General features: G+C 44.6%; 1 protein-coding gene across 8 annotated transcripts in view; it reads left to right on the forward strand.

Annotated features, from left to right (window-relative positions):
- TEAD1 (TEA domain transcription factor 1) overlaps window positions 1-25,639 on the forward strand; it is a 152,091-nt gene that overhangs the window by 98,855 nt on the left and 27,597 nt on the right. For 3 of the 8 annotated variants that reach the window (XM_014270623.3, XM_074543852.1, XM_074543856.1), the window contains 7 exons: window positions 8,675-8,739; window positions 11,691-11,753; window positions 21,104-21,115; window positions 22,308-22,442; window positions 22,623-22,669; window positions 23,112-23,173; window positions 25,169-25,293. In XM_014270623.3, coding sequence (XP_014126098.1) covers window positions 8,675-8,739; window positions 11,691-11,753; window positions 21,104-21,115; window positions 22,308-22,442; window positions 22,623-22,669; window positions 23,112-23,173; window positions 25,169-25,293 — 509 coding nt within the window. Of the gene's footprint in view, window positions 1-8,674; window positions 8,740-11,539; window positions 11,603-11,690; window positions 11,754-21,103; window positions 21,116-22,307; window positions 22,443-22,622; window positions 22,670-23,111; window positions 23,174-25,168; window positions 25,294-25,639 lie in introns of all 8 variants that reach the window. The other 5 variants (XM_005492054.4, XM_014270624.3, XM_074543853.1 and 2 more) reach the window with 5 other exon arrangements.

Consider the following 25,639-nt stretch of genomic DNA (forward strand, 5'->3'; position numbering starts at 1 on the left):
TAAGGAATATATAGAATTTAAAGTGATTAGAACACTGTGGTTGTGTAATGCTCTAATAATAAACACGGGGAGAAAAAGATACTTTTGTGATAGTTAAAGTGTTTTTCTTAAAGAATAAACAATAGGAAGCAAACCAGCACCCAGAATTTCTTCTCTGCAAACAAGCGTTACTTAAACAGCCGTAATTCCTTTTAAAAATGAACTTCATTTTGCCTATGAGAGCAAACAGAACTGAAGCCACCTACTGAGAAATTCTATTTTGCTAATTTTTATCTATTTGAATGCAAATAGTGGTTTTAATCCCCTTAACTCATCCATCATGCATGACAGGTCAGCCAGCCCATTGTCTGTGTGTTTGAAGGATTCCTGTCCAAATCAGACTTTCTGCTGCTCTGCTCCTTTCTCGGGCTGCTCCTGTCCCTGAGAAATCTGAATTTCCCTGCAGCCACCTCGGAAAACAGCCTGGGAACTGCACGTGGAATTCGCACAGGGTTTTTGCAGAGGTTTTACTGACAGTTCCTGTCAGAGCAGGGGGAAAAAAACCCCACAATGTCAGATTAAGGGCATCTAGGTTTTTGTATAATCTGCTAAACATCTGTAGCTGATCCAGAGATATGGCAAAGGTCAAGTTTGGGGATTTTTTTTTTTCTCCTGTGGGGATTTCTTTGTATATTCTGAAGCCTAAAAATTGCTATTTGTTTTGAAATGCATTTTTGGTTGCAGTAAAATACAGTTTATTGTAAGTGGAAAATTATTACTAGGGGCAAAAAAAAAAAAGCCATGTATTTTTGTAGCATTTAAATTTTAATTAAATGGGTCTTAGAGTAAATTGTAAAACCTTCTTTTGTTGAGACAACTGACACTGACAAAATATTAATTAATGAATATTCAGAGAGCTCTCTGGATCACTCCTCTATTTTTGAAATATGTTCTGCCTCTGTTTTTAAAAAATCAGAAGAAAATTAATAAACATTGCTTGTGTGGAATATTTCCCAGTATGAAGACCTGCCAAACAGAATCTAATGCATTGCATTAATGTCAATGAACATTTTTGAACCAGATGTGTCTGTGGGTCTTTTTCATTGTTTTCTCTGAAACTGAAGCTGGGAAAAAACCCAAAGATTAAGACTTGACATGAGGAGAATATCTTTCTGTGCTACTATTAGGTCATTTCCCTTTTGCTGTGTAAATTAAATTGTGGTCTTGATTCAATCTGGGATCATTTTATTGTTGTTGGTTTTAATACAATACACAAAAAGTTCTTTTCTTTGGAAGTATGATTATGATATAACTTAAATGAGTCATTGTAATTGTTCGCTCATTAGCATCTGAAGGGATTATTTCGGTTATTTTGTGTCTGGGATCTTTTCTTTCCCCTCTCCTCCTGGGCAGCCCAGTTAGGGTGTGCCTGGCAAGCAGTTAATTTGTGTATAATAATATTTAAGTGGGTTGTTGTAGTTTGGTGTGTGTGTGCATGCACACAGCCCTTACACTGGGGCAGCCTTTAAAACCTGATTTAGGAACCCTTTGTCCCCTCCTGGTCCTGTCCTTGTGCAGCCACTTCTGTACATGGTCCTTACCCAAACTCTGAGCCAGACCCTTGGCTCCCAAATGATCCAGAGCGCCAGCAAGCTCCAACAAGTCAAAGACACACAGTTAATTGTTTTTTTGCTCCTATCCCATTCCCTGGGGACTGTGAGAGCTGCCTGTGTCCTGGGCCCCAGCCCTCTGACACTGTTGCTGAAAGAGGAGAAAAAGAATGAGGAAAAAACCAACAACAACAAACCAACCAAACAAAAAAACCCAGAAAAATAGAGGGAAAAATAAAAGAAAAAGAAAAGGTGTAAGGGGGGAGATCAAGGGAGTGTTTGCCTTGGCTCATTTGGCAATTAAAAATACATAAGTGAGAGAATTGCCATGAACTTGCCCAAAGGGCTATAATAAATTGCATCCTGCATAACTGGTACATAAAGGGTGCTCAATGGCTTTGAGTGAAATGACTGTGTTTGTTTTTAGGGTTGTTGGCTGGGGATTTTTTCAGAATTATAGCATTTGGAATTCAAATTGGCTTATGTTTCTGTATTTGTGGTAAACATATTTTAAAAATCGCTGTTTGATCAGCTATAAATATTACCAGTTCAGAGGTTAAATGCTGTTGTTAAAGTCACTCAGGGAAATCCAGCAGAAGTGTAAATATGGCAAAAAAAGCTAAACAATATGGCAAAGGAATATTTGCTGACTTAAGAGTGCAGGATCAACACCAATATTTTTCCAGTGATGCTAAACCTCTTGTAACTGCTAAATTGGATTTGTAGTTGAATGAAGTATCAGCTGCTGTTGGACAAGCCCATAAAGGTCGGACGGCTGGCCTTTTGTAGGCAGGGCTTAGAGGACGATTGATATGTTTTAGCACTTTTGGGATTATTGTGATTAGGAGGAAGCCATTCTGAATGATAGAGAAAAGGATGTAAAAAACACAGCCCACAGCTGGTAAGCAGCATGTGTTTGCTATAAGGAGAGGTCATGACTAGTTGATCCTGCTGGTTCAGGCACTGATTGACAGTCAAGAAAACTTGATATTATGAAGCAGAGCCTTCTGTTTTCTCCCCCCTTTTTTTTAATCTCCTAAAGAAAAGATGGTTCTGTTGTGTTAAGTCAAAGTATTACAAAATCTGGAACACTCTCACTTGTTGCGAGCTAAATGTTGAGAGACACAGCTGCAAGTTTGAAGTTGCTAAAATATCATGTAGGAATTAGTATTCAACCCATATCGGTGAGAACAGTAAATAGAAGTTACAGAATTAGCTCTGTTGTTTCTGTGTTTGCCTTTTTCACATGTGTCAGTCTTAACAAAACTGCTCTTTGCCATCTACTAGAAAATTTATGCTAAGTATGAGGAAATTTCAAGTCTGCTGAACTTTTTGACTATTATGTGCCTGGTATATCCAAGATTTTTAGCCAGGAATGATAGGTGTAAAAATACTTTACCAGCCAGAAAACAGCTTTATAATTTTATTTCTATTAACCACCTGCCTCAGAGGAGGTGTAGGTTATTTCCTCTTATCTCTGCTATCCACTTAGAAATGTAGAGCTGGGTTTTTTTCTCCCTTTTTTTTCTGTGAGCAGCCATCCGAAAGCTCGCATATGCACATTTAAATAGTTGTATCTCTGACTCTTTTTAGTGGGGCTGTACCTCTTTCAAAATTTGAGTTTAGCATACCACACAGGAAAGAACACAAGCTTGCCAACTCCCGCTGAGCGTTTTTTCAAGCCTGTGAAAAGAATGAATTATTCAGCAGTAAGCATGCTTACAGCTGGCCATTTGGGAGCTTTGATGTGCGAATCAGGCGGTTGCATGAATGCCCTTATTGTCATGTTATGTGTACACAGTGTGTGAATTATTGAAAATAGTGAGGCCTGAGCCTCATCTGGTAGAGATTACAGTGCAGGCATGCTGGGTGAAGGTCTGTAATTGAAAATCCCCAGATGCTGTTTATTTGGCCTCTGTCACGTGGCCCTTCTGCAGAAAGCCTGGCTGAACAAAATGCTGCCCGCCTGGGAAGCGGCGCCCGGCCCAGCCCTGCGCCCGCCACTTAAACACCTGCCCATAATATTTTTAAAAGCTTAAATTAGATTTGCCTATAACGTTTAAATAGAGGATGCCTTACTTAGAGGTTTAAACTGCTTAGCCAGTTGTTGACTCACAGAACTCTTTTATCTACAAGAGGCTTTTTGTTAGCCCGTTTAGCTGTGAGGCGCCTTCAGGAAGCGGTGCTGCCGAATTTGAGGCGAGGTCTCCCAAACCTGGATATTTCTCTGGCAAAACAGTGTGGAAAAGTGCTGGGGCTGAGCACCATGAAGAGCAGCTTTCCCCCCACAGGCTGTGAGCTCTGCTGCCCAAGGGCTCTGTGCCCACTTTCTGATGGAGAGAGGGTTCAAAGCAGCACATCCCTGCTGATGGTGTCCGTGCCCAGGCTGGGATCTGCATCCAGCTCCTGCTCGGTACCCAGACAACGAGCTGGGTGCTGCTCCCAGGAGGGCACACAGCTGCTTCCTCATGGAGCAAAAGTCCCACCAGCTCTCCAAATTTGGCCCCCAGGCACATGGGCAGCACTGTGCATTCAGCAGGACAAGCAGAAGTGGAGCTGACCAAAACTGGCTGAACAAACCTGTGTCATGGCGTAAACATGGCTGTGAGAATGACTGGGAGACGAAATTGTGCAGGTCTGTCCCCAGACTTCTCAGTCAGGATGGGAGATACCTGTTCTGAGCCACAGTCTTGTTAAATTTGAAGAGATTAATACTGTTTCATTATCTGAAAAAAAGTAGGCTTTTCTACTTGGTCATAACTTGAATTATGTGGCTGAGTATGAAAACTTTTTAAAATTAGCCGTTCATTTTCAAGTTGCTAGCTGGCTTTATTTCCCACACTTGCCTATTTTTATCCCATTTGGATAGTGCCTATTACTGGGAGCTGGGAGGGCAGAGGTTTAATTTGTGCCATTAATGTTCTAAATAAAGACGCCCGCCGGCCTCACGGCTGCTCAGGGACGTGATGCACCAGCTCCCTGCCCTGTTGCCTGGCTTTGAGCAGTGATGCTCAGACAGGAGGGACACAGTGTGGCCAGGAGCATGTCCACAGCTGTGCAGGTGCTGGTAGAGCTGCCTGTGGTGCTGTGGTGGCCCATGAAGCCGCCAGCTATGCCTTCCTCAGGCAGGGGTGGATTTTCACCTTCAGGGCCTTGCTGGTGCTGGGTGAGGGGGACAAACACACCGTTGGCATCAAGGGCGAGGCCAGGAGCCGGACACAGAGCTCTGTGGGGGCTGATGCTTGGCTGCTTTGGGCTGTTCTTGGAGGCAGCCTTGCTGGGGGAGGCTCTGTGCACAAGGGCCCTCTGTTAGAGCAACAACTGCCTGCCGCGGGCAGGGCGGCAGGAGGGGAGCTGCCCCACTCTGCAGCTGCTCCCACTTGTTCAGAGCAGAATGTCAGCTCCCTGCTGCCTGGGAGGTGTCCAGGATCTCCACACTCTGCCGTGCTGGGGGTGCCCAGGGATGGGGCAGGGGATTGGGAAGGTGGAGGGAGCCTGTGTGCCAAGGCTTGGCTGGAGCAGGGCTGCGCCCTTGGAGGGGCCGCAGTGGAACTCTGAGAGCTTTGGCTGTCCACAAAGCCTCACAGGCTTTTAGCATCTGCGTTGTTTTCTAGCTGAACTCGCTTTTTACTCCATGCCATGATTAAAAAAGATGTTCCTTTGGACAAAATGCCTCTTCCACTGCATCAGTCCGGGGAGAATTATTGTTTGCAATGCGCTGACGACACAGAAAGACATGACAGATAAAGCCTGAATTAACAGGGAAAAAAGCAAACTCTAAGCGGCAGCCTATGTAAAATATTTGTTGTGGTCCTCTCTTGATCTTTTCAAGATCCTTGGAAAAGATTCCTCTGCTGTGAAGATGTTTTATCTAACCAGGCACCTCCCCATGCCTCTCTTTGATACCTGAACCAAAACATTCAAAGCAGGAGACTGTCACAGCAAATGACAGGAAAAAAGAGCTGAAAATTTACAGTTCATAAATCTGACCTCTTCTCTTCTGCCAGGCAATTTCCCAGGTCTATATGACAAGGAGACAGAGGGAGGGTGTGTATGGAAAGTATTTCCACAGCTGAGCTCTTCTAGAGAAAACAGATCTATTTATTAATGAGCATTTTTCACCCTAAGGTTTCTAATGGCCAGTTAAAGAAGTTCCATGGGCCTCCTTTTGTTTCCGACTCTTCTCATTCCCAAGAACAGGAAAGGATGTTTTTAGGATTATTAAGCTTTCCTTTCTTTAAAATCCTCTTTGGACTTCAGTTGATCTGGAGATAAGATCATTTCTGTCCCTATCTGTCAGAGCTGCTAAAGAAGAGCACCAGTGTTTGGTAGATAACATTAAGGCTGTAAACTTTTAGTTGGGGGCATCTATCTTGTTTATATCAGGCAGTGCTTCTGTTTGTGTTTATGGCTTTTGGTAGCCCAAGAAGGAATTTGTATCTTTTCAGATTGCTGTGGCCAGGGAGAAGGTATTTAGTGAGCCTTCACTAGCTCCTGCTCTGGCTAAACCTGATGCTTGTGTCTTTGCTGTGTTGAAAACATGATGGTAAGGAAAACATGGCTTGTGCTTTACCTCTGCCACTTTCAGTGGCTCCTGGTGGAGTTCCCCCCTCCTGCAAGTTATGGCAAATTATTGCACCCTGTTGACTCTTGTGGAGTTAGGCTTTGGGTAGCCTTCAGCTCAAGGGAAGCAGGCACTTGCCAAAGCTGCAGGATTGTTAGTCACAGCCCTGGCCAGCCAGACAACGGCTACAGAAACCCCCTATGAGTATTTCATGGGTGGACTGGGGCTCAACCAGAGACAGCACTCAAATAATGCAGTCTGGATTTTCAGTGCTTGGTGTTTTTAATAAAGATGCTTTTCCTGTCAAATGGCTGCCTGGGAACCTGAGCTTTCCTTTAAAAGCAGCTTTTTAGCTCTCTTGTCTGGGAGAAGGGCTGTGAAACACCTCAGCTGTGGCCAGGGATGGCATAGGGCTGCCTTAATGGGCACGGGGTGGCTGGAGTGAGCTGTGCTGTGCCCAGGTATCTGAAACATCTGCAGCACAGGCAGAGGGACAAGAGATGGCATTGCATCCTTTACATCACCTTATAGCAGCACTGACCTGGCACAGTCACCTGCTGCTGATCAGAACAGCCTGACAATATTGTTGCAGCAAAAAAAGCCCATTCTGGGTATTAACGTGTGCACATATTTAAACATGTGCAAAACAGGTACTTTCTGGAGGGGGTCATTCCCCAATTAAATCAAAATGTGCATTTAGAAATAGGAAAATGTCCATATCACCTATACACTGGTGATTGCAGGAATGTGGTGATCTCTGCATCTCAGCAGGCCGCAGAGGGCTGCCCTTGCAGGCAGGCTTCTGTTTGGGTTATGGGAAAGAGCACGAGACCAGGGAGATGCAGAGGTGGAGCTTGCCCTGGTTTCACCCCATGAGCACAAAGGCATGTGCTCACTACAAATGGCAAGGATTTTGTGAGCACAACAGGCTGCAGAGCTCGTGTTCAGCCTAAAGACAAGGCCTTTGCATGAAATTAGGTAACTACCTGCTCGTCTGTTTGCATACGGAAATCCCTCATTTGTGTGCAGAAATGTGGCTGGTTTGTGTAACTGTTTGCTCACGCAAAATTTACCTCCTGAAGTTTGTCCTGAAGAGACCTGCTGGAGAGCTCCAAGCCAGTGGCATGTTGTGGGAAACGTGGCACGCAGTCCAGACCGAAACAAAAACGCAGCTCTGCTCTGAGCTGATATTTCATGTTCTGGTACCCATTTGGCAAACATGAGAGAGACAGGAGCCATGAGGCATTTGATACAATAAGGCTTACAGGGGGAGACAGAAGAAAAAGTCTAGTTTGATTAAATGTGTTCAGTCTTTCAGTCGACAAAATACACTTCAAACATATTCAGGCTACTTCAAAACGTCCCCGTCTCTCCCCCACAACATTAAAGCTGTAAGGGTTTGAAGCCCTGGCTGATAAAATAATTTTCTGCATTCCCCAGCTGTGTACTCATCCACTTCAAAATAGCTTGGTGGGTGACAAGTTATTTTCTTAACCTCCCCATTTTCAGCTCACTGCTAAATCAGTTTTCTCATTTTCTACACACAGGCTGCTTTTCCCCTGTGCTGAATGCAAATAGCTCTGTAACTTAGAACTTGTTGAACAAGTATATTTAAGTTATTACAACCCATAGAGAAGAAACATAATATGCAGTGAAAATAAACAGGACACCACATAAAACTCATGTTATCTTCCATGTCAGCAATACTTGGGAAGGAAATTATTTGGATAGAAAATGTTAGTTTGCATTAGGTAGCATAATGTGTGACTGAAGAAGAGTCAAATAGCCATTTTAGAGACTTGGAAGTATTTCACATTTCCAAGAGAAACAGAGCTCTGAATAACAAAGCACCGTGTTCATGGGCCCTGCTCCCACAGGAGCATCAGCACTGCAGGGCAGCCACTCTTGTGAGTTATTGATTGATAACTGCTGGACTGGGACAGTGATTTCCATCTCTGGAGGAGCCTTTCTGGCAGGAAGGACCAGGTTTTGCTGTCCTCCTTGCAGAATTAGAACTTGGAGAGGAGCTGGCACATCTGGGTGATTGGCACAGGCTGAGGTAGCACACGACCTTCTCAGGAGCAGCCTCTCCTCACCACAGGGACAAAAAACACCTGGAGGAGCCCAGACCTTGTGTCAGCCCCTGGATGGGATGTTCTCCAGTGAGACATCATGCTGGGCACTGCTGCTGGCCAAGGAGGTGCCTCTGCCTGTAAAGGGCTGCAGGCACTGAACTCATGGTGCTCTGCACGGTTCCTGTGGCGCGGGGAGAGATGGATGGGAAATACTGGTGAACAATGAGAAATACTGCAAATGTAAAGGAGAGAAAGGAGATGGAAGGAGAAGGAGGTGGGAGAGAAATACTGGTGAACGATGAGAAATACTGGCAAATTGTTTGCAAAGAAAAGTGGAGTACATGTAAGACAACAAACCTGATGTGCATGGAGCTTGTGTGTTCAAATGTGGTTTTTGGTGGCTGTGATGCTGCTTGTCCCTTACCATGAATTTCTCTTTGTTTCAGGTAGGAATGAATTGATAGCCAGATACATCAAACTTAGGACAGGGAAGACACGGACCAGGAAGCAGGTAAAATAACCCAGTGGGGAAGTATGCATGTCAATGAATGACAAAACCTGGCATTTTTGGCTGCAGTGGCTGTCTGTGCTTCAGCTCTGATGGGATGATGTATTGACTTCACTATTCAGATTAAACACATGCTGCTTAGAGAATATTTAACACTCTGGGGTTTATGTTGTGATGGTGTGAGGATTCATTTTTTATTAATCTGTCTGTAAATGAAGCTATTATCCCCCCATATTTCATAAAAAAAAATTTCAAAAGTTGAAGCAAAACCATAAAGCATTGTGCCTTATTTTTTCTATATAATATTATAATGTAATGATTATTTTGAGATGATAAATAATGGAACCTCTTAAAAGTTAAGAGAATTTGGCTGTACAATAGAGATTACGATTCTTGGATATGAGAGGTAAAAATATATAAATGAATGAATCATAATCATGCTCTCAGGTTATGGCCTGTAGTTGCCATAAAATAAATAAATAAAATAATAATTAAAATAATTTAAGATATAAAATAATAAAAAATAAATAATTTAAAATAAATAAAAATATAAAATAATAATCAAATAAATAATTTTAAAATTTCCCTAAGAGCCCTCAGGCTCCTGGTCTTTGACCATGGTAAGATTTCATTCATGTAAGAGTCTGAATAAACCTTAAAACTACCTTAAGTTTGTTTTACATGACTACTACATAACCATTAATTTATCTCCTATTACTAAATCCTTTAATTAATAATACTCACAGCAACCAGCAGCCTTGCAGAGAGCACGGTTTGTGTGCAGTTTGTGCAGTGGTTACTGCACTGTTTATAAACACTCCACAAATGGCAGAGCTCCCTGGCTTTAGGGTCAGGTGTGGGATCCCCCTTGTGGTGTGTGACAAAGGGCGGGCAGAGGCCGGCCCATGGCACGCTGTGCATGTCCTGCAGGGCAGAGGAAGATGGCACTGGCTCACACAGAGCTGCCAGCACTCGGGTTTGATGCACTTTGGGTGCTGCTTTGCCCTGGGGGGTGTCCCTTGTCAGCCAGCAGGAAAGCATGTGTGCAAGGGATGGAAAAAAGCATCAGAAAGGAGGAGAACTGCAGCACGTGGAAAAGGAGCAAACCAAAGGCTGGCACAGAAATCACAGACTAAAGGCAGAGTCCCCACTTCTGCCCTGCCTTGCCCGTGTAAGCTCCAGGAGCTGGAAGTTATGCTGAGATCACAAAGTTGCCTCAGGAGCCAAAATGCAGAGCTTGGGGTTAGATCCTTGGCCAGCATGTACCAAGAAAGCAGGAGGGCTGTGATGTGTGCAGTGTCTGCCTCCATGCTTGTACATCCCTCTGTAGTGAGGCATAAATCACTTTAAACTGACTGCTTACAAAAGTTGGTTTGTGGCTGCTTTGGAGTTTTAACAGAGTGATTAAATGTTAATGATTTTTCTTCTTGTATAACCTTTAACACCACTAATATTCCACTGAAGGCAAAACAAATGAACCTGTGTGAAAACTCAGTCTAGGTGTTTGGCTGCAAAATTGCTCAGTAAGCAGCAGTATAACTCTGAATTGCTGCAGGCTGGTTCCTGAGCTGCTTCTCGAAGGTGGCCTTCAGGGACTGTGCTCATTGATGCATCATGGTTTGCTTCCCTACTAAAATACAGGCTTTTTGGTACTATTGTCACACAATAGTCTTACAGAGGAGGAAATCATTGTTTCTCCTTTTCTTTTGCTTTGTTCTTTCCCAGACAGGAATTGTAACTAATGTAGGAAAAATGTGCACCTCCTGATATGGTATGTCCGGGGTCAGAGGAGAATCAGAGATTTCCCTTTAGTGGTTTTTGCCATCACTACAGCTTTTAAACCTTCACACAGAAGGATGAAGGATGCTGAGTGCTCCCAAGTGTTGCTGGGCAGCATCATTGAACCCTCAGCAGCAGCAGCATGGATTTGAGTATGTCCCTGGGTAAACAGGAATGCAAATTTGGGCCCAGGCCCTTCACAGCACAGGCAGCAACCTCTGACCAGTAACTGGTGTAGGGTAGGACTGGGTTTGCACAAATTTCTGAGCAACACAGCCGTGGGCCAGGCCTGGGCATCACTCAAGCTGATGTCAAGTTGCTGGTCCCCAGTTACACAAATGTTTTGTGGACAGACTTGATGCTGAGATTATTAAGGAAACCAGCAGGGGTTCAGGGACCTGTGTTGTGCCAGTATTTTGTCATTTGTGCCAGAATTTTAAACGTTTCAGTGGGCTCAAAAGGCAGCCCGAATCTCCTCACTGGAGCTGCAGAGCACAATAAATAATGGATAAAATTTCTTGGTGCCAAGTTACATCTCAAGCCTAGTGGCAAATGGTCAGAATGGGCTTCTGCATCCCCAGCAGATGGGGTAGAAATCCTTTGGGCTCCCCACATGAGAGATCAGGGCCTGGGCATGGATGGGATCAGTACCAAAGCACATGGGCTGCTGCGTCCAGCTGTGAGCTGTGTCTTCTGTCTTGTAGCTGAATGCACAACCTGGTGGGTTACATTTCTTTTTTTTCTTTCTCTTTTTTTTTTTTTAATTTCCTTAATCAAGTCACTGCAGTGACTTGACCTGTATTGTTAAGCCTTGGTGCTAAGAGCTTGGTATCTGGCTGGGAATGTGGTATCTTTTAACAGCAGAGCTTACTGAAGGTGCAAATAACTTCCTCCCCTCAGAAAAGTTTCTTTTTTTTTTCTTTTTTTTTTAAGAAAAAAAATAGACATTTAAAATTTGATTTGCTTTTTTGTTTTTCTTTTGTTTGTTGTTTTTTTTCCCCCCCTATAAACCTGAACAATGTAGGTGTCTAGTCACATACAGGTCTTAGCAAGAAAGAAAGTTCGAGAAATTCAAGCCGCCATTAAGGTACGTTTGGCTTGCCCAGTTGTAGGGGGCTTTTCATCTCCATGGTTACAGGCTTTTCCTTTGTTTCCTCCCTTCCCCTACCCTGCAGGTGTCTAGTCACATTCAGGTTCTTGCCAGAAGGAAATCTCGTGATTTTCATTCCAAGCTGAAGGTATGCGCTTTTCTGCTTTTGGGCTTGTGGTTGCTATGCCTGTCCCTCCTCCTCCTCCCGCGGTGATGGGCGAGCTGGGGCTGCTGTGCGTAACCTCCTTCTCCTGCATGTGGGAGCTCTCTGTGTCTCTTTGTGTTTAACCCCCGGGTTCTGCACTAGCATCCACATTAAAAACGTTGTTTTAACACTGTCCAAATGCCAAGTGAACTCCTCTTTGTAACAGCTCAGCACTTAAACCTCATTTTTAACCCCTTAGTCCATTTTTTTGTTTTGCTTTTTAACGGTCCTAGCAGTGTATTTAAGTACACAGGAGTTTTGCATAGCTGTGTAGATGCTTTTTAGCTTTTTTTTTTTTTTTTTTTTTTGCTTTTTCCAGAGGAGTAATTGGGGTAATTGTTTTCCATTCCCAAATGTTTTTTGTCTGTGCTTCTGAACTGATATCAGGAATACTTAAACCAGATCATTTATTCCAAGTGCCAGAAAGCACAGCTTATCCAGATTGCTCTATGGTGTTTCTAGACTACAAACTAGTATCACCTCAAGTTACACACTATTTAAAAGATTCCCTGAAATTTAATTTTTTTTTAAAGTAAATTATTGACATTTAATCTTTGAAAAGCCTCAGTCAGTACTGTTCAGGGAATATTAAGTATGTTTGCTTAATCTGACATGATGAATTGTACATGTCCCCGTTTTCTCTGCCTTCCATAAAATATATTCTAAGGCTGAAAAGAACCTCTTGGAAATGCTTAATAGGGGTTTCTTGGATTGCTTGTTTTTTCAAGTTTTTCAGCAGAGATCTTGAGATTTTTTTGGGTTTTCTTCCCACACCGTTTAAAAGTGGAAGAGGGAGTTTTGCAGTTTTTTTGCTGTCGATTTTTTTAAATAAAAAGTGAAAGAGCTTATAAATCTCTTACTTCCCTCCCTTTTTTTTTTTTTTCTCCTTTTAGTGTGAGTGGATTTTTTTTTTTTCCTTCACCCAGATACGAGAACAAATCACGTTTTTGTTCTAGCTGGAAAGCAGAACGTTTCGGGCTGTGCTTTCCAGACCCCGAGCGGTGAGCGCTGCGGATGCTCACCCCCATCCTGGAAGTGCAGAGTAGGAATAACAGCCTGCCTTTGTAACAGGCCTCCCTGACAGAAGCACTGGGTTTTTCATGGGCAGCATGCTGGCAAGCTTGTCTGGCTGTTGGTGGCTGGCTTTTTAGCTGCACTGGCTGAGCAGTTGGGGTTCGTAAAGAACGACTAAGACAACTTAAACGTACTGCTTCTTAACCCAGGGTGCAATAATACAGAGATATGTAGCATTTTAAGCTCAAATTGTCAAGCCTTGATGCCTAAAATTAAGTTTGTAAGTAGGTGGCCCTACTTTCAGAGGTGCTCAGCACCAGCAGCTCCTGGAGTTTTAGAGGGCTGGTGAGAGCTCAGGGCTGCAAAAATCAGAAAGCCCACGTAGGTACCAAATACAGGCCTAGGAGTCAAACACAATTATTGGATTTACTGCTCTAAAATGTGTCCCTTTCTGAATGCCTAAAATACCTTAAAATGTGAAGACACAAAGCATTAAAAAACATTTTAAAGTACTGCACCTACTGTAGTTTTATTGAAGCTTTCCAAAGAACAGAGAGGTAGCCAACTCTTAAGAACATTTCATCTAGTCTAGGTGGCACTTTCAGTAAATAGAGATCTGGGAGGAATTTTCATTTTAAGGAGTCGCCTGAAGAAGGGAAGATCTGTTTGGACAACAAGATATTTTGTAAGGGCTTCATACCTGGTTGCCCTTTTCCCCCCTGCCCATGGGCTGCTGGGTGGAAAGCGGAGCAGCTGCCGTGTCACTGCTGGGACTGATGGCCTCAGGAAGATCCCCAGCTCCAGGCCCCGACGCTCTGCAGGGCCATTTGCTTCACCTGTCTGCCACACCACGGTGGGGACAGACTGCACACAGGTGACAGAGCTTTGCTGGCCCCTGTCCTTGCTGACAAAAGCCACTGCAGGCCTCCCCAGCAGGGAGGGTGCCGAGCTGCCTGTCCTGGCCGAGTGTCCATGAGCTCCCTCAGAGCCCTGACACCTCCCCAGCCACTCCTGCACAGCCCCAGCCCAGCTGAGGAGTGCCCAGCAAGGGTGAAGGAGCCAGGCCCTCTCCAGCTGCCTCTTCTCAGCCTTGCCAGTGCTGGTCCCAGTGAATAGGAGCCATGGCATGGCCCCTGTCCCCTGCTCTGGGCCCTCCTGGAGAAGGGACAGCCTCCAACAGGCCTTGTCCTCCCACACGGAAGAGGTGAAACTTTGATGAAGGAAGGTGCCATAAGGGAGCTGCCTTAGGAAGAAGAGAGCTCTCCTTCCCCTTGCCTGCTGCAATTGCTCCCTGGAGGTGGCAGAAGCCGCTGGTTTTGAACCTGAGATGGAACCTCGCTTCTTCAGACATTTTGTTTGTGCTACTGCCCCTTTTGCTTACTATTTCTGTGTTGAACCACCTGCATGGCCCACTGTCACTCAGAATCACCTGGAATCATGGACTATTTAGGATTGAAAGCACCTCTGGAGATCATTTAGCCCAACTCCCCTCTGCCAAATCAGTTTGCAGAGGATTTCAAAAGCTGCCTGAGAAGGACATCACTGGTGCAAAAGGAAGGCAAGGTGGACACATTTCAGCACCTCTGAGTGCTCATTGTTTCAACAGGGACCAATTTTGGCAGCAGCCTGAAGAGCCCCATCAATGTCCTTGGAAAGATGATGGGCTCTTGCTGTCCTGGAGTGCTGTCTGCATTCCCTGGTGAAGGAGTGACCAAGGAGAAGATTAAATGCACGGTTTTTTACAGTTGTGATTTTTTATGCAAGCATGTACTGACAGGACAAGGAGGAATGGCTTCAAACTGAGAGAGAATAGGTTTAGATTAGATATTAGGAGAAAAAAATTACTGTGAGGGTGTTGAGGCTCTGGAAGATGTTACCCAGAGAAGCTGTGGGTGCCTCAGCCCTGGCAGTCTTCAAGGCCAGCCTGGATGGTGCTTGAAGCCACCTGGTCTAGTGGGAGGTGACCTTTTAAAAAAGTCCCACTAGCAGTGGGCTTGGAACTAGATGATTTTTCAGGTCCCTTCCAACCCAAACCATTCTATGATCCTATGCTTCCCACCTTTTAACAGTGAGCTGCCACTTGTAAATTCTATGATTGGTGGCATCCAGGGAAGCAGTTACTACTTTAAAAAAAAAAAAATCCCCTATGGATCTGGTGTCAGCTTTCTTTTGAGATGTGTCTGATCCAATCTGTCCCATTGGCCCCTGCTCCTGTCCTCTCAGTTTGACAGTGTTTATACAAATAACCCTTTTCCCCAAGTAGCTGCTGAGTTTATTTTGTACCAAGAGAACTTAGTGTCCTGCCTGGGTCTGAAACCTGCTCTTGGAGAGGAGAGAATTCAGGCAAATCTTCTTGTGTTAATCTTCTGCAAAAATCCACAAGGATGGAAGGATCTCAGAGCTATCTGCACACATGGCATTGGAAGCTGTCCTGAGAGGCAGCAATCTCACCTGCATGCCATCAACTCTGCTTGGTCCAGCAAAAAGTCCCTTTTCTTCAATGAGAAGTGCCTGCAATCACTGAGGAAGGATGGAAGGATGGATCCATAGCCTGCAAGGAAGTGAAGTTTCACCCATAAATGCTATTGCTGCTTTTCAAGACCACCAGTAAAGAATGTCCCCCAGCCCTTCCAGGGATGTCACACATTTTAATTCTCTTTGCGGCTTGAAAACACACCTATTTTAGAGATTTTAATCCTAATATACCGAGGTCATTAGAATCTTCCTGAAGTTAGAGAAATTTAATCTCATGAAAACGGGAAGAGAGGCTGAGATAAAGTTGTCCTTGGAGACAGATCTGAAAGGCGGCTCCTCTTCATGGCATTTCCTCTCAGGCAGAGGCTGCAGCAGGCAGAGCAGAGGTTTCACACTCCAGTGCTGTGTTTGTGTCAAACACACCAGCCCACAGTGCCAGCTCACAGCATTCCCACCTTTGCACTGACAGGGAGCCAAAGTCACCTCTGTCCACTCAGCACAAAAGATGGATTGGAAGTTGTGCATAAACAGAGAGTAAAGGTGTTCACAGCAGGACGTGCATCTATCTTAGGCTTTCATATCAGATTTTCTTCATAGTGCAAGATTAATTAGACAGAGACAAAAAATTCAAATGACACATTAAAATGCCTACAGTTCACATCTATTACATGTTTTTAAATCTATTATTCTACATTCTGCATTTAGGGATAAAAAGAAAATATTGTTGTCAATTATAAAATGCTAAAGATAGCTCTATACTTTTTTAAATGAACAATGATAAAAGCCTTGAAAAATTCCCTTTGATGTGAATGGAGTCTTCAGCATTTTGAAATACAATAAGATGGATTAATTGCTACTCATTAGGCAGCAAGTTGGGACAGCTTTGAATGCGCATTCTCTTCTTGGCATTAGCTATTGCCTGGCTGAAATAGCCAGCTTTTGTATTTACTCCTGTCTTCTCTAATAATAAGCAAATTGGAGATCAGGGCTAGAAACACTGAAGTGCTCTCTATCTTTTGTCCAGAACAATTGTATATTGTCATGATTTGTTTATCTTTTTTGAGCTACAGCTAATTATTGTAAAGGTTATTTGAATCAATACGAGATCTGAGCAGAAATAACATCTGCAAAATTGCTTATTAGGAAGCTATTTTATGCTAGTGTTACTGTAACATCCATTTTGTGAACAAATTGTTGTTTTTTATGTCTTTTTTTTCTGTCTTACATGAAAAGTTTTGCATTTGAAATACTGGTACAGGTTTTAGGGCTTCTTGAATTAATACTGCTCTGTTGTGCTTACTTTTCCTCATACTGTCTTAGATTTTTTTTTTTTTACTCCCAAAGTCATAGATAACACGGTATTCAAAGCCCCATGTATCATTCTAGGATAAGAGTTTTTATTTTTTTGTTTAAGAACTTGTTTGAACTGATTGATTGAATTATTCTTCTGTTTATGTTGGATTAAAAGAAAGTCAAGCACAAATCCTTTTGTGCTTGTTATGTAAAACTCTTGTTTCATGCAGGGCTTTTGTAGATATTAAGATTTATAAATTAATTATACTGGGGAATTATTATTATCTAATTTAACTATGTATTTTGCATTCCAAAATGAATTGTGAAAAGCAAACCTCAAGGGCCTGATTCATTAAAAGTTGTAGTCTTCTTGCATTAGATGCTTAGAGCTTGCATCTTCCAAAAGCAAAGTGTGTGCAACTGCAGCCAGAAGCAGTCAGCTAAACCACGAGGCACATCCTGGTCTCCCCTGCAGAGATGATTTTTTAGGGATTTAGTGGAACTAGACCAGTTTTCCACTGACTGGACTCCAAACCCACCCTGGTAACATTAATTATTCATTATGTACCACAGTGCAGAAGACTTTTACGAGAGGAGGGCAAGGCAGGGTGTGAGTGCAGCCTGTTGCTCACTCCAGTGTCATTCCTGGGCAGCAGCAATCCCATCTGAGCCCATCAATTAGGTAGGGTCAAACCAGGTCAGGGCCAGATGGGACCTATCCAAGGGATACCTTAAGCTCCAGCAGGATTTAATGATCCAGTAGGAGATGCTGTCCCCCCAAGCCTCTGCTAAATCTCAGCACAGGACTGCAGCTTGCTGGGCCAAACTTTTATTTTACTACATCAGTGTAAACCACATTGGGCTGAAAGAAATTATTCCAGCTTTACAAACCAGCACAACTGAGAGCAAAACAAACTCCTTTCTGGACAAGATAGGAAATCAAAATCTTAACTATTTGCAGTCATTAAAAATCCCACAACGTTCCCGTTTTAGAGTAGGGGTGTTAACCCATTTGTCCTGGCCAAATTCCAACCTGAGTAATTACTGTAATCTGCCTGTGTAAATTACCCCTGCCGTTTTAATTGGATATATTCCTTCTCTTGCTGCCTGAAGTGTGATGTAATACCATTGTGTGTTATTAATCAGTTACCAGGTTTCATCCCAGAAGTGACGGGTAGAGAGCCTCATTCCCTCCTGGTTACGAGTGCTCTCTATTACAGCACGAAAATCCCCAACATACACTTGTTTTTAAGTGGCAGACAAGCTGATATTGCAATCTAAATAATCAGCTTTAAAATGTGGCTATCCCATTTATTTTTGAAGACCATGAAGTCTGCTTGATTATACAAGCACAGGCAGCTTGCAGCTCTCCAAGTGAACCTGGAGCTGAAGGTGCTTTTTTGCCAGTGCAACTCAGGACCTCAAAAGTGTCTGTATTTGACTTTGAATTTGATTTCTGTCATGTTTGAATGTAAAGGTACATTGGGAAAAGCTGATCTTTCCACTGTGCAAAGATTCCTAAGCCTGCAAAAGGTGAAACTTCCCATTGGAGTGTACTGGCCTGATGTACGAGATCAGATTTGTCACCAGTGGGAAACTCTGTGGGGGTTGTTGAAACACCTCAAAACCAGCCCTGTTGCAAGGATTGCCCTTCTGAGCTGTCATTCTAAAGGTTTTTCCCCATCTCTCCACCCTCCTGAAAATGTAATCAGCTAAAGAGGATGAGAGGAACGACCCCACAAAACACAGATCATTCTAGGGTGAAAAGCAGCAATTGGTAGGAAGGAAGGCATGTACCATTTTGTGTCACAAAAGAAAAAAATGTTTTCTCCTTCCAAAAATCCCTGTCACTGTCCCTAAAATTCAGGATCAGCAGGTTCACTGTAGTGGTGACTAAGAGCTCCCCAGAAGATTTTGAAGGAAGTGTAAATCTTCAGTAATTTTTTCCTAGTTCACCTAGGGTGGGATTTGCCTGCTGTAACTGTTGCTGGGTGTCCAGGCTCCCGTTCTAGTCCTTGGATGGCAATAACATTGCAGAAGGTAATGCACTTCAGTTGGTTTCAGTACCTCACAAGGCAGAAATAAATACAGCTCCTCCTGGACTGCACTAACACCAGCAGAGAAATAGCCAGAGACTTCAGAGGGATAAAGCAAGGCAAGAAGAACAATTTCATAGACATAACCTACCTCAACTCCCAGGAATGGACTTTAATAGCCCTGACAAAGCTTTTACTTTTAAATTCTCCTTTAGTTTAGCTCCATCTGCTAGTGGATCCAGAGGAGTCTGTCCCCTTGGCAAAGCACAGGCACATCCTGATGTGGTGGCACAGGCATGGCTGGGGCAGGCAGGAGGCAGAGCAGGAGGGCAGCCTGCAGCGCCCCAGCAGGTCTGGAGAACAACAAGGTAGGGACAAAAGCAGCTTCCCATGGTGTTGGAGATTGCTAGGAGCCAGATGCACATGTCTCCTGTGTCATTTGTTTTACACACAGGACACAGATCCCCTGAATGTTGGTTTTTGGTAGGATTCAGCAGGCTCTGTGAGACTCTCATGGTTTGGCATTTCCAAGCCAGCTCTGCTTACAAGAAAAGGGTGGAACAGAGAAATCTGGTAGGGCTAGATCTCCATATTGCTTCAGGAAATCTCCCTTCCATCTTTTCATGATGGAGGGTCCTTCTTGCTGTGCAAGAGTGTAGAGGGGTCTGGGGAGTAGCATGAACCTCAGGACTCTGCCACTTCTTAGCACCCAGCTAACATCTCTTTAGCCTGCAGACATCCAAAGGCAGCCAGTGAAATATGCCATGCATAAACCTCCTGTGCACACCTTCCCACCTGGGGCAGGCAGGGCTGAGAGCCAGGGCTGACCTCCAGCTCACAGCCAGAGAGCTGCTTCCTGTGCTTCTATTGGGAAGCTGCAAGCTTTGTGAAAGGACTGAGTTGGTCCCTGCACTGAGGGATGGGTCCCTGAGCACAGGTGAGCCCAGGGTGTCAGAGCTGCTCAGGCAGCTGAGCACAGGGCTGTCCTGCAGGCTCACACCCTGCAGGGAGCACAGGGAATGGGGCTGGGCACAGGGATGGTGCTGGGCACAGGGAATGATGCTGGGCACAGGGATGGTGCTGGGCACAGGCATGGTGCTGGGCACAGGGAATGATGCTGGGCACAGGGAATGGTGCTGGGCACAGGGAATGGGGCTGAGCACAGGGAATGATGCTGAGCACAGGGAATGGGGCTGGGCACAGGGAATGGTGCTGAGCACAGGGCTCACACCCTGCAGGGAGCACAGGGAATGGTGCTGAGTGCACAGGGAATGGTGCTGAGCACAGGGAATGATGCTGGGCACAGGGATGGTGCTGGGCACAGGGAATGGTGCTGAGCACAGGGAATGGGGCTGGGCACAGGGAATGGTGCAGGGCACAGGGATGGTGCTGGGCACAGGGAATGGTGCTGAGCACAGGGAATGGTGCTGGGCACAGGGATGGTGCTGGGCACAGGAAATGGTGCTGGGTGCACAGGGAATGGTGCTGAGCACAGGGAATGGGGCTGGGCACAGGGATGGTGCTGGGCACAGGAAATGGTGCTGGGTGCACAGGGAATGGTGCTGGGCACAGGGAATGGTGCTGGGCACAGGGAATGATGCTGGGCACAGGGCTGCCCTGCAGGATGCACAGGGAATGATGCTGGGCACAGGGAATGGTGCTGGGTGCACAGGGAATGGTGCTGAGCACAGGGAATGCTGCTGGGCACAGGGATGGTGCTGGGCACAGGGTATGGTGCTGGGCACAGGGAATGGTGCTGGGCACAGGGAATGGTGCTGAGCACAGGGAATGATGCTGGGCACAGGGAATGGTGCTGGGCACAGGGCTCACACCCTGCAGGGTGCACAGGGAGTGGTGCTGAGCACAGGGAATGGGGCTGGGCACAGGGATTGGTGCTGGGCACAGGGAATGATGCTGGGCACAGGGATTGGTGCTGGGCACAGGGAATGATGCTGAGCACAGGGAATGGGGCTGGGCACAGGGAATGGTGCTGGGTGCACAGGGAATGGGGCTGGGCACAGGGAATGATGCTGGGCACAGGGCTCACACCCTGCAGGGTGCACAGGGAGTGGTGCTGGACACAGGACTGCCCTGCAGGGAGCACAGGGAATGATGCTGGAGCATCTCCTGCCCCGCTCCACCTGCAGCTCTCCAGGCTGTGTCCCACAGGGGCTCCTTGCACAGCTCAGGGAAACACTCTCAGCAACAATCCCTCTCCTCCAGTATCCACAGCTTTCACACAGGCAGCTGGGGGTTGTTTCTCCCCAGGGCTTTGCTGGTTTTTTTTCTTTTTAAACCATTTTTCCCCCCTTTTAATGAATCAGACCCTGGGTGAAAATAATGCATTTGTTTAAAGCTGATATTTAATGTTGAGCAAACTGCTCTTCCTTTGTCTCTTACTATTTTGTTCATATTTTGCTGAGAGTCTGCTATTCTACACAAGCATTTTAATAAACTGTTTGTTGTTGTATCCAGGTAACAAGCATGGTAAGTATTTTGACTAAACCAAGTATTATGTACCTTAGCTGTGCTTGGCAGAATTTTTTGGCTAGCTTTTCCTGTACTTTCAGCCTGTGCTGTTTCTAAAGGAGCTGTTCAAAGGAAGAAACTGCTCACCTATAGTACTACTACATACAAGCTTTGGAGGGAGCATACGTGCAAAGTCATATACCATACATAAGAGCATGCACCTCTTGCCAGCATGCTTGCTACTTTGCTTGTAAAATATAAGCAGAAAAAAAAAAAAACAACCCAAAACATCCTTGCCTAATACTGCTTGTGTTCCTTCATTCTAAGTGACACACCTAAATATTGGTAGTTATTAATGCAGTACTTCTGGATGAGGAACCCTGCTGTAGCAGGTGTAGCAGTTGTTTGCTCATCTCCCCTGAGCTCAGACATCCCCCTGGTTAACTCTGCTGCATTAAGAGCCATCCCTTTCTGTCCTGTGACCGTCCCTGACTGGCAGTGGCTGGACTCCAAGTGCTGCTCTAACACAAGTAGCTGATAACAGCCCACCTTTTCCTAAACTCCTTCCTGTGTGCTGCAAAAAAGTGGGAATTTTATGGCTGGTAGCTCTCTGTGGCAACACTGTAAATCAGTAAAACGCCACAACTCAACATTTAAGATGTCATTTACATGGTTGTGACCTAACTTTGGAAATGCTTGTCGTAAAGCTGAATCCAAAATGTCCCTAAGCATGAAGAAAGCTGTCCCTGTTTGCGAGTCAGCCGCAGTTCGGTGTTCTCATTTTACAGGGCAGCACAAAAGGCAGACTTCTCTTAGATGGAAATGACAGAGCTCAAATCTCAGTGCTCCCTGTCCTGCAGGCAGAGCTGAGCCTCAGGAGCACACCCTGCTTAGCCCAGCCTGATTTAAAATCAGAATTTGCCCAGATAAACAACTGGGCAGTAGTTTGCTGTGCCAGAGCTTCCTGTGTGTTGGCAGAGCAGACTGTGAGAATTCAGGTCTACCCTGCATGTCTGAGAGGAGGTTTTGCCTTGAGGTAGTTTGAGTGTTAGCCTCTGTGCTGTATTTTTTTTTTTTCCTGCATGGTTTGCTATTTTTGCATTTTCTGTGTGGCTTTTGAAGTTTTTAGTTTCGTGCTTGTAGCTGCAGTTATTTAATGCCATTTGTTGTGCCAAACGTTTTAAGACTCCGTGTAATTGTCATATTAAAGGATCAGACAGCAAAGGACAAAGCACTCCAGCACATGGCAGCAATGTCATCAGCTCAGATAGTCTCAGCTACTGCTATTCACAACAAGCTGGGCCTGCCAGGAATTCCCCGTCCTACATTTCCTGGGGCACCTGGGGTAAGTCCCAAAAAAATCCCTGTATTCCCTAACAACGTTCAGTAGAACACTAAGATGGAATGAGTGGATTAATGCTTTGACTTGAGTTTGCAAAAGGAATGGTGCTTGTTCAAAAATACCCCAAGTCCTTCCAACAAAGAGAACAACTGTGGCCCTGTTTGTTTGTTTTTCCTCTTTCAGTTTTGGCCGGGCATGATCCAAACGGGGCAGCCTGGATCCTCGCAAGAGTAAGTCTGAAAATTCCAAAGTGCTTTTTTCTCTGTGCAGTGTGAAGGGTGGCTTGTGCACTCTGGGAGATCAGCGAAGCAAGAACTTGCAAATTTTTCCAAAAAGGAGGTGAAGACATTTTCAGGGAAAGAAAGAGCCTTTATAGTGATATGAACTCACTTTCAAAAAGTTATAAGGGATCCCAAACCTCAAAACTGAGGCTGAATGCCAGATGGGCACCCTCCTTTGTGTCCTTTGGGAGTCCCAGCAGTGCCCACCCCTGGCTGTAATTCTCACCCCCTCTATTCCCTCTGTGCTGTCTGTCTGGTAAATATGCTCTACAAAGAAGAGATTTGTTTGTGGGTAAGCTCATCAGGCACCTATTCTCCTATACTGTGTGACTCTGATGGAATTTCCTGTGGGTGGCACAGTGTGTGATTTTTGTGCATCTGTTTTTTGCAGTGTCAAGCCATTCGTTCAGCAGGCCTATCCTATACAGCCATCAGTCACAGCTCCCATCTCAGGTAATCCTCCCATTCATCCTCTGCCTTAAAAATACTTGAATTTTGTACTGAATGTGATTTATTAACTTCTGCCCTGGGCAGAGCCGCTGCTCAGGATCTCATGTGTCCTCCAGCCAAAGGAAGCATCAATCCCAGTGTCCTATTATTATATATATATATATATATATATATATATATATATCGTGTCCTATATTATATCTTAGGGGAAATCATTGTGTTTGGGCTTTTTTTAGGTAGGAAGCACTAATGCATATGCAAGGAGTTGTGATGTGTGATTTCCAGTCAGCGCTCTGTATTGTAGGAATTACTGTAAAAAATGAGTAATAGGATGAACGTTTCCCTTAGAATAGCTCTGTAACAAGAATACACCTTAATTTATTTTAAACTGAGCCTAAAACCCCTCCTAATATCATATACACTTAGCCATAAGTGTAAAACTTCTCTATGTATCAGGTTGTTTATAACTCATCCCCTCCTGGAGGTCCTGCTTTGCCTGGTACCACTTTGATAAGTACCTAATTTTATTCTGAATTTCATTGCTCAAGTTGATCAAGCCTTTCCCATGGCTACTTCCCTGCTACTTTTCCCAGGTTCTTTCCATGCCTGACTTCATGAAAGCTCATTATTTCTTTGCAGATGATTTCTCATGTTATGTCTCCCTTGCCAAATGCCCCCAATGCTTCTGACTCTGTGTAGCAAGTTTTTGACTCCTACCCAGTTCTTTATGATTTTCTAACTTGCTGCTATTTAATGCTTTGAACTAAAGCTATTTTTCTGCATTCATGGGAATGCCCTTTTCTTGACATCCCTAATTTATAACATTATTTTCTAAGACAGGTATTTTCTATTGTCTTCTTTTAGCCATCCATGTTTTCTCTCAGAATTAGGAGCATCAGTATTTCTAAATCAGACAAAACTCGTGCATGAGTTTTTGCTCCATTAGAATTCCTGTTCATGTCTGGCCAGTGATTTTTGTAATTCCCTGTTTTGCACGAGCCTCACACCTTCATTGCCTGAATTTGAGGGTTGGGGTCAGGTACCACATTCCCTTTATGGGATATGTTCACACACTGCCTCTGACCTCTCCCTGCTTCTCAGCCTAGTCCAGGATAATCTTTATTCTCGTACTTTTGGTGCCTCTCCCCTGCCTTTCTTGTGCCTGTGTCTCTCCAAGATGAGTTTTGCCTGTGAGCTGCTGCCTTTTCCTCTTCCTTTACAGTTTTCTTTCCTTCTTGTCCAATTTTCTGCAATGAGGACCAAGAGAGAGCATTTATTCCTTCTCTTGAGGTGAATTAGAGAGGGTGGTTAACATCCCTTCTCTATCTAGATCATGTCATTCTCTCTTTATTATCAATTTGAAACATTTTTTTTTCTTTTTAGGGTATGATTCAGCTCTCTACAGTAATTATTTATTATTAGCTGTATCATAATGATGCCTAAAAGCTCCAAAAGAAGTCAAGACCCAATGTGCAAATACGTAGTAAGAGACAGTCCCTGCCTTGGAGAGCTGGTACTCTAAATAGGAGAGGGGAATTGAGAGTGGCAGCAGAAACAGGCAAAAAGAGGGGTGATTTACCTGTACCATGTGGCACATTAGGAGCCAGAAATGGAGTCAGTTCTCTTGCCTCCCAAGGCAGGAATGTCTCCTGTGAGCCTTCCAAGGAAGGATGCAGCTGTAGGTGCAGGTGAAGTCTCTATAAATCTCTGCAATCTAGTATATAATTTAAACAAAAATTCTACAGTGAGTTACAGCCCCAAGGAAGCAAAGTAGTAGTAGTAGTTTTCTTTCTGCCACTATTAGATTGCTGGGCTGCCACCTCTTTTTCTACACATTACCCTGAGTTTTCCCAATTTTAACTCATCCTGAATTAATTACTTGCTAAAATTAATATAAATATCCAAGGGCCCCATGCATAATTCCCAATTATTTTTAATTGAGCAGATATGAGCTGAGGAAGTGTCAGCTTCCTGATGCAGATGTTTCCTGTGTTGCAGGCTTTGAGCCCACATCAGCTCCAGCCCCCTCCGTGCCTGCGTGGCAGGGCCGATCCATCGGTACGACCAAGCTCAGGCTGGTGGAGTTTTCAGCTTTCCTTGAGCAGCAGAGGGACCCTGAATCAGTGAGTATTTATTGCCCTTGTGTCCACTGATCCTCAGCTTTGCTCCCCTACTCCTGATCTCCAGCTTTGCTCCTTTGCTGCCCACCCTCTGGGCACGCCTTCCATCATGTATGGTGGAATACTCCTGTATCTCTGTGCTCACTGCTGCTCTGTGCAGTATTCCTCTCACCCCAGGACTGTGTTTTCCTCTCTTGCCCTCTTTTCCCCCATTTGCAGCAGCCAGGGGCCTCTGTGAAAGCAGGCAGGGTTTGCTCTGGCGCCTGTCTCGCTGCTGACCTAGTTTAGCAGGTGTACCAAATTGCATTGTGTTCTTGGCAAGAATTCAGTGCTTGAACTCTAAGTTAAA

This window comes from Zonotrichia albicollis, chromosome 6, assembly GCF_047830755.1.
Source record: "Zonotrichia albicollis isolate bZonAlb1 chromosome 6, bZonAlb1.hap1, whole genome shotgun sequence".
In the NCBI taxonomy this organism is placed as follows: domain Eukaryota; kingdom Metazoa; phylum Chordata; class Aves; order Passeriformes; family Passerellidae; genus Zonotrichia; species Zonotrichia albicollis.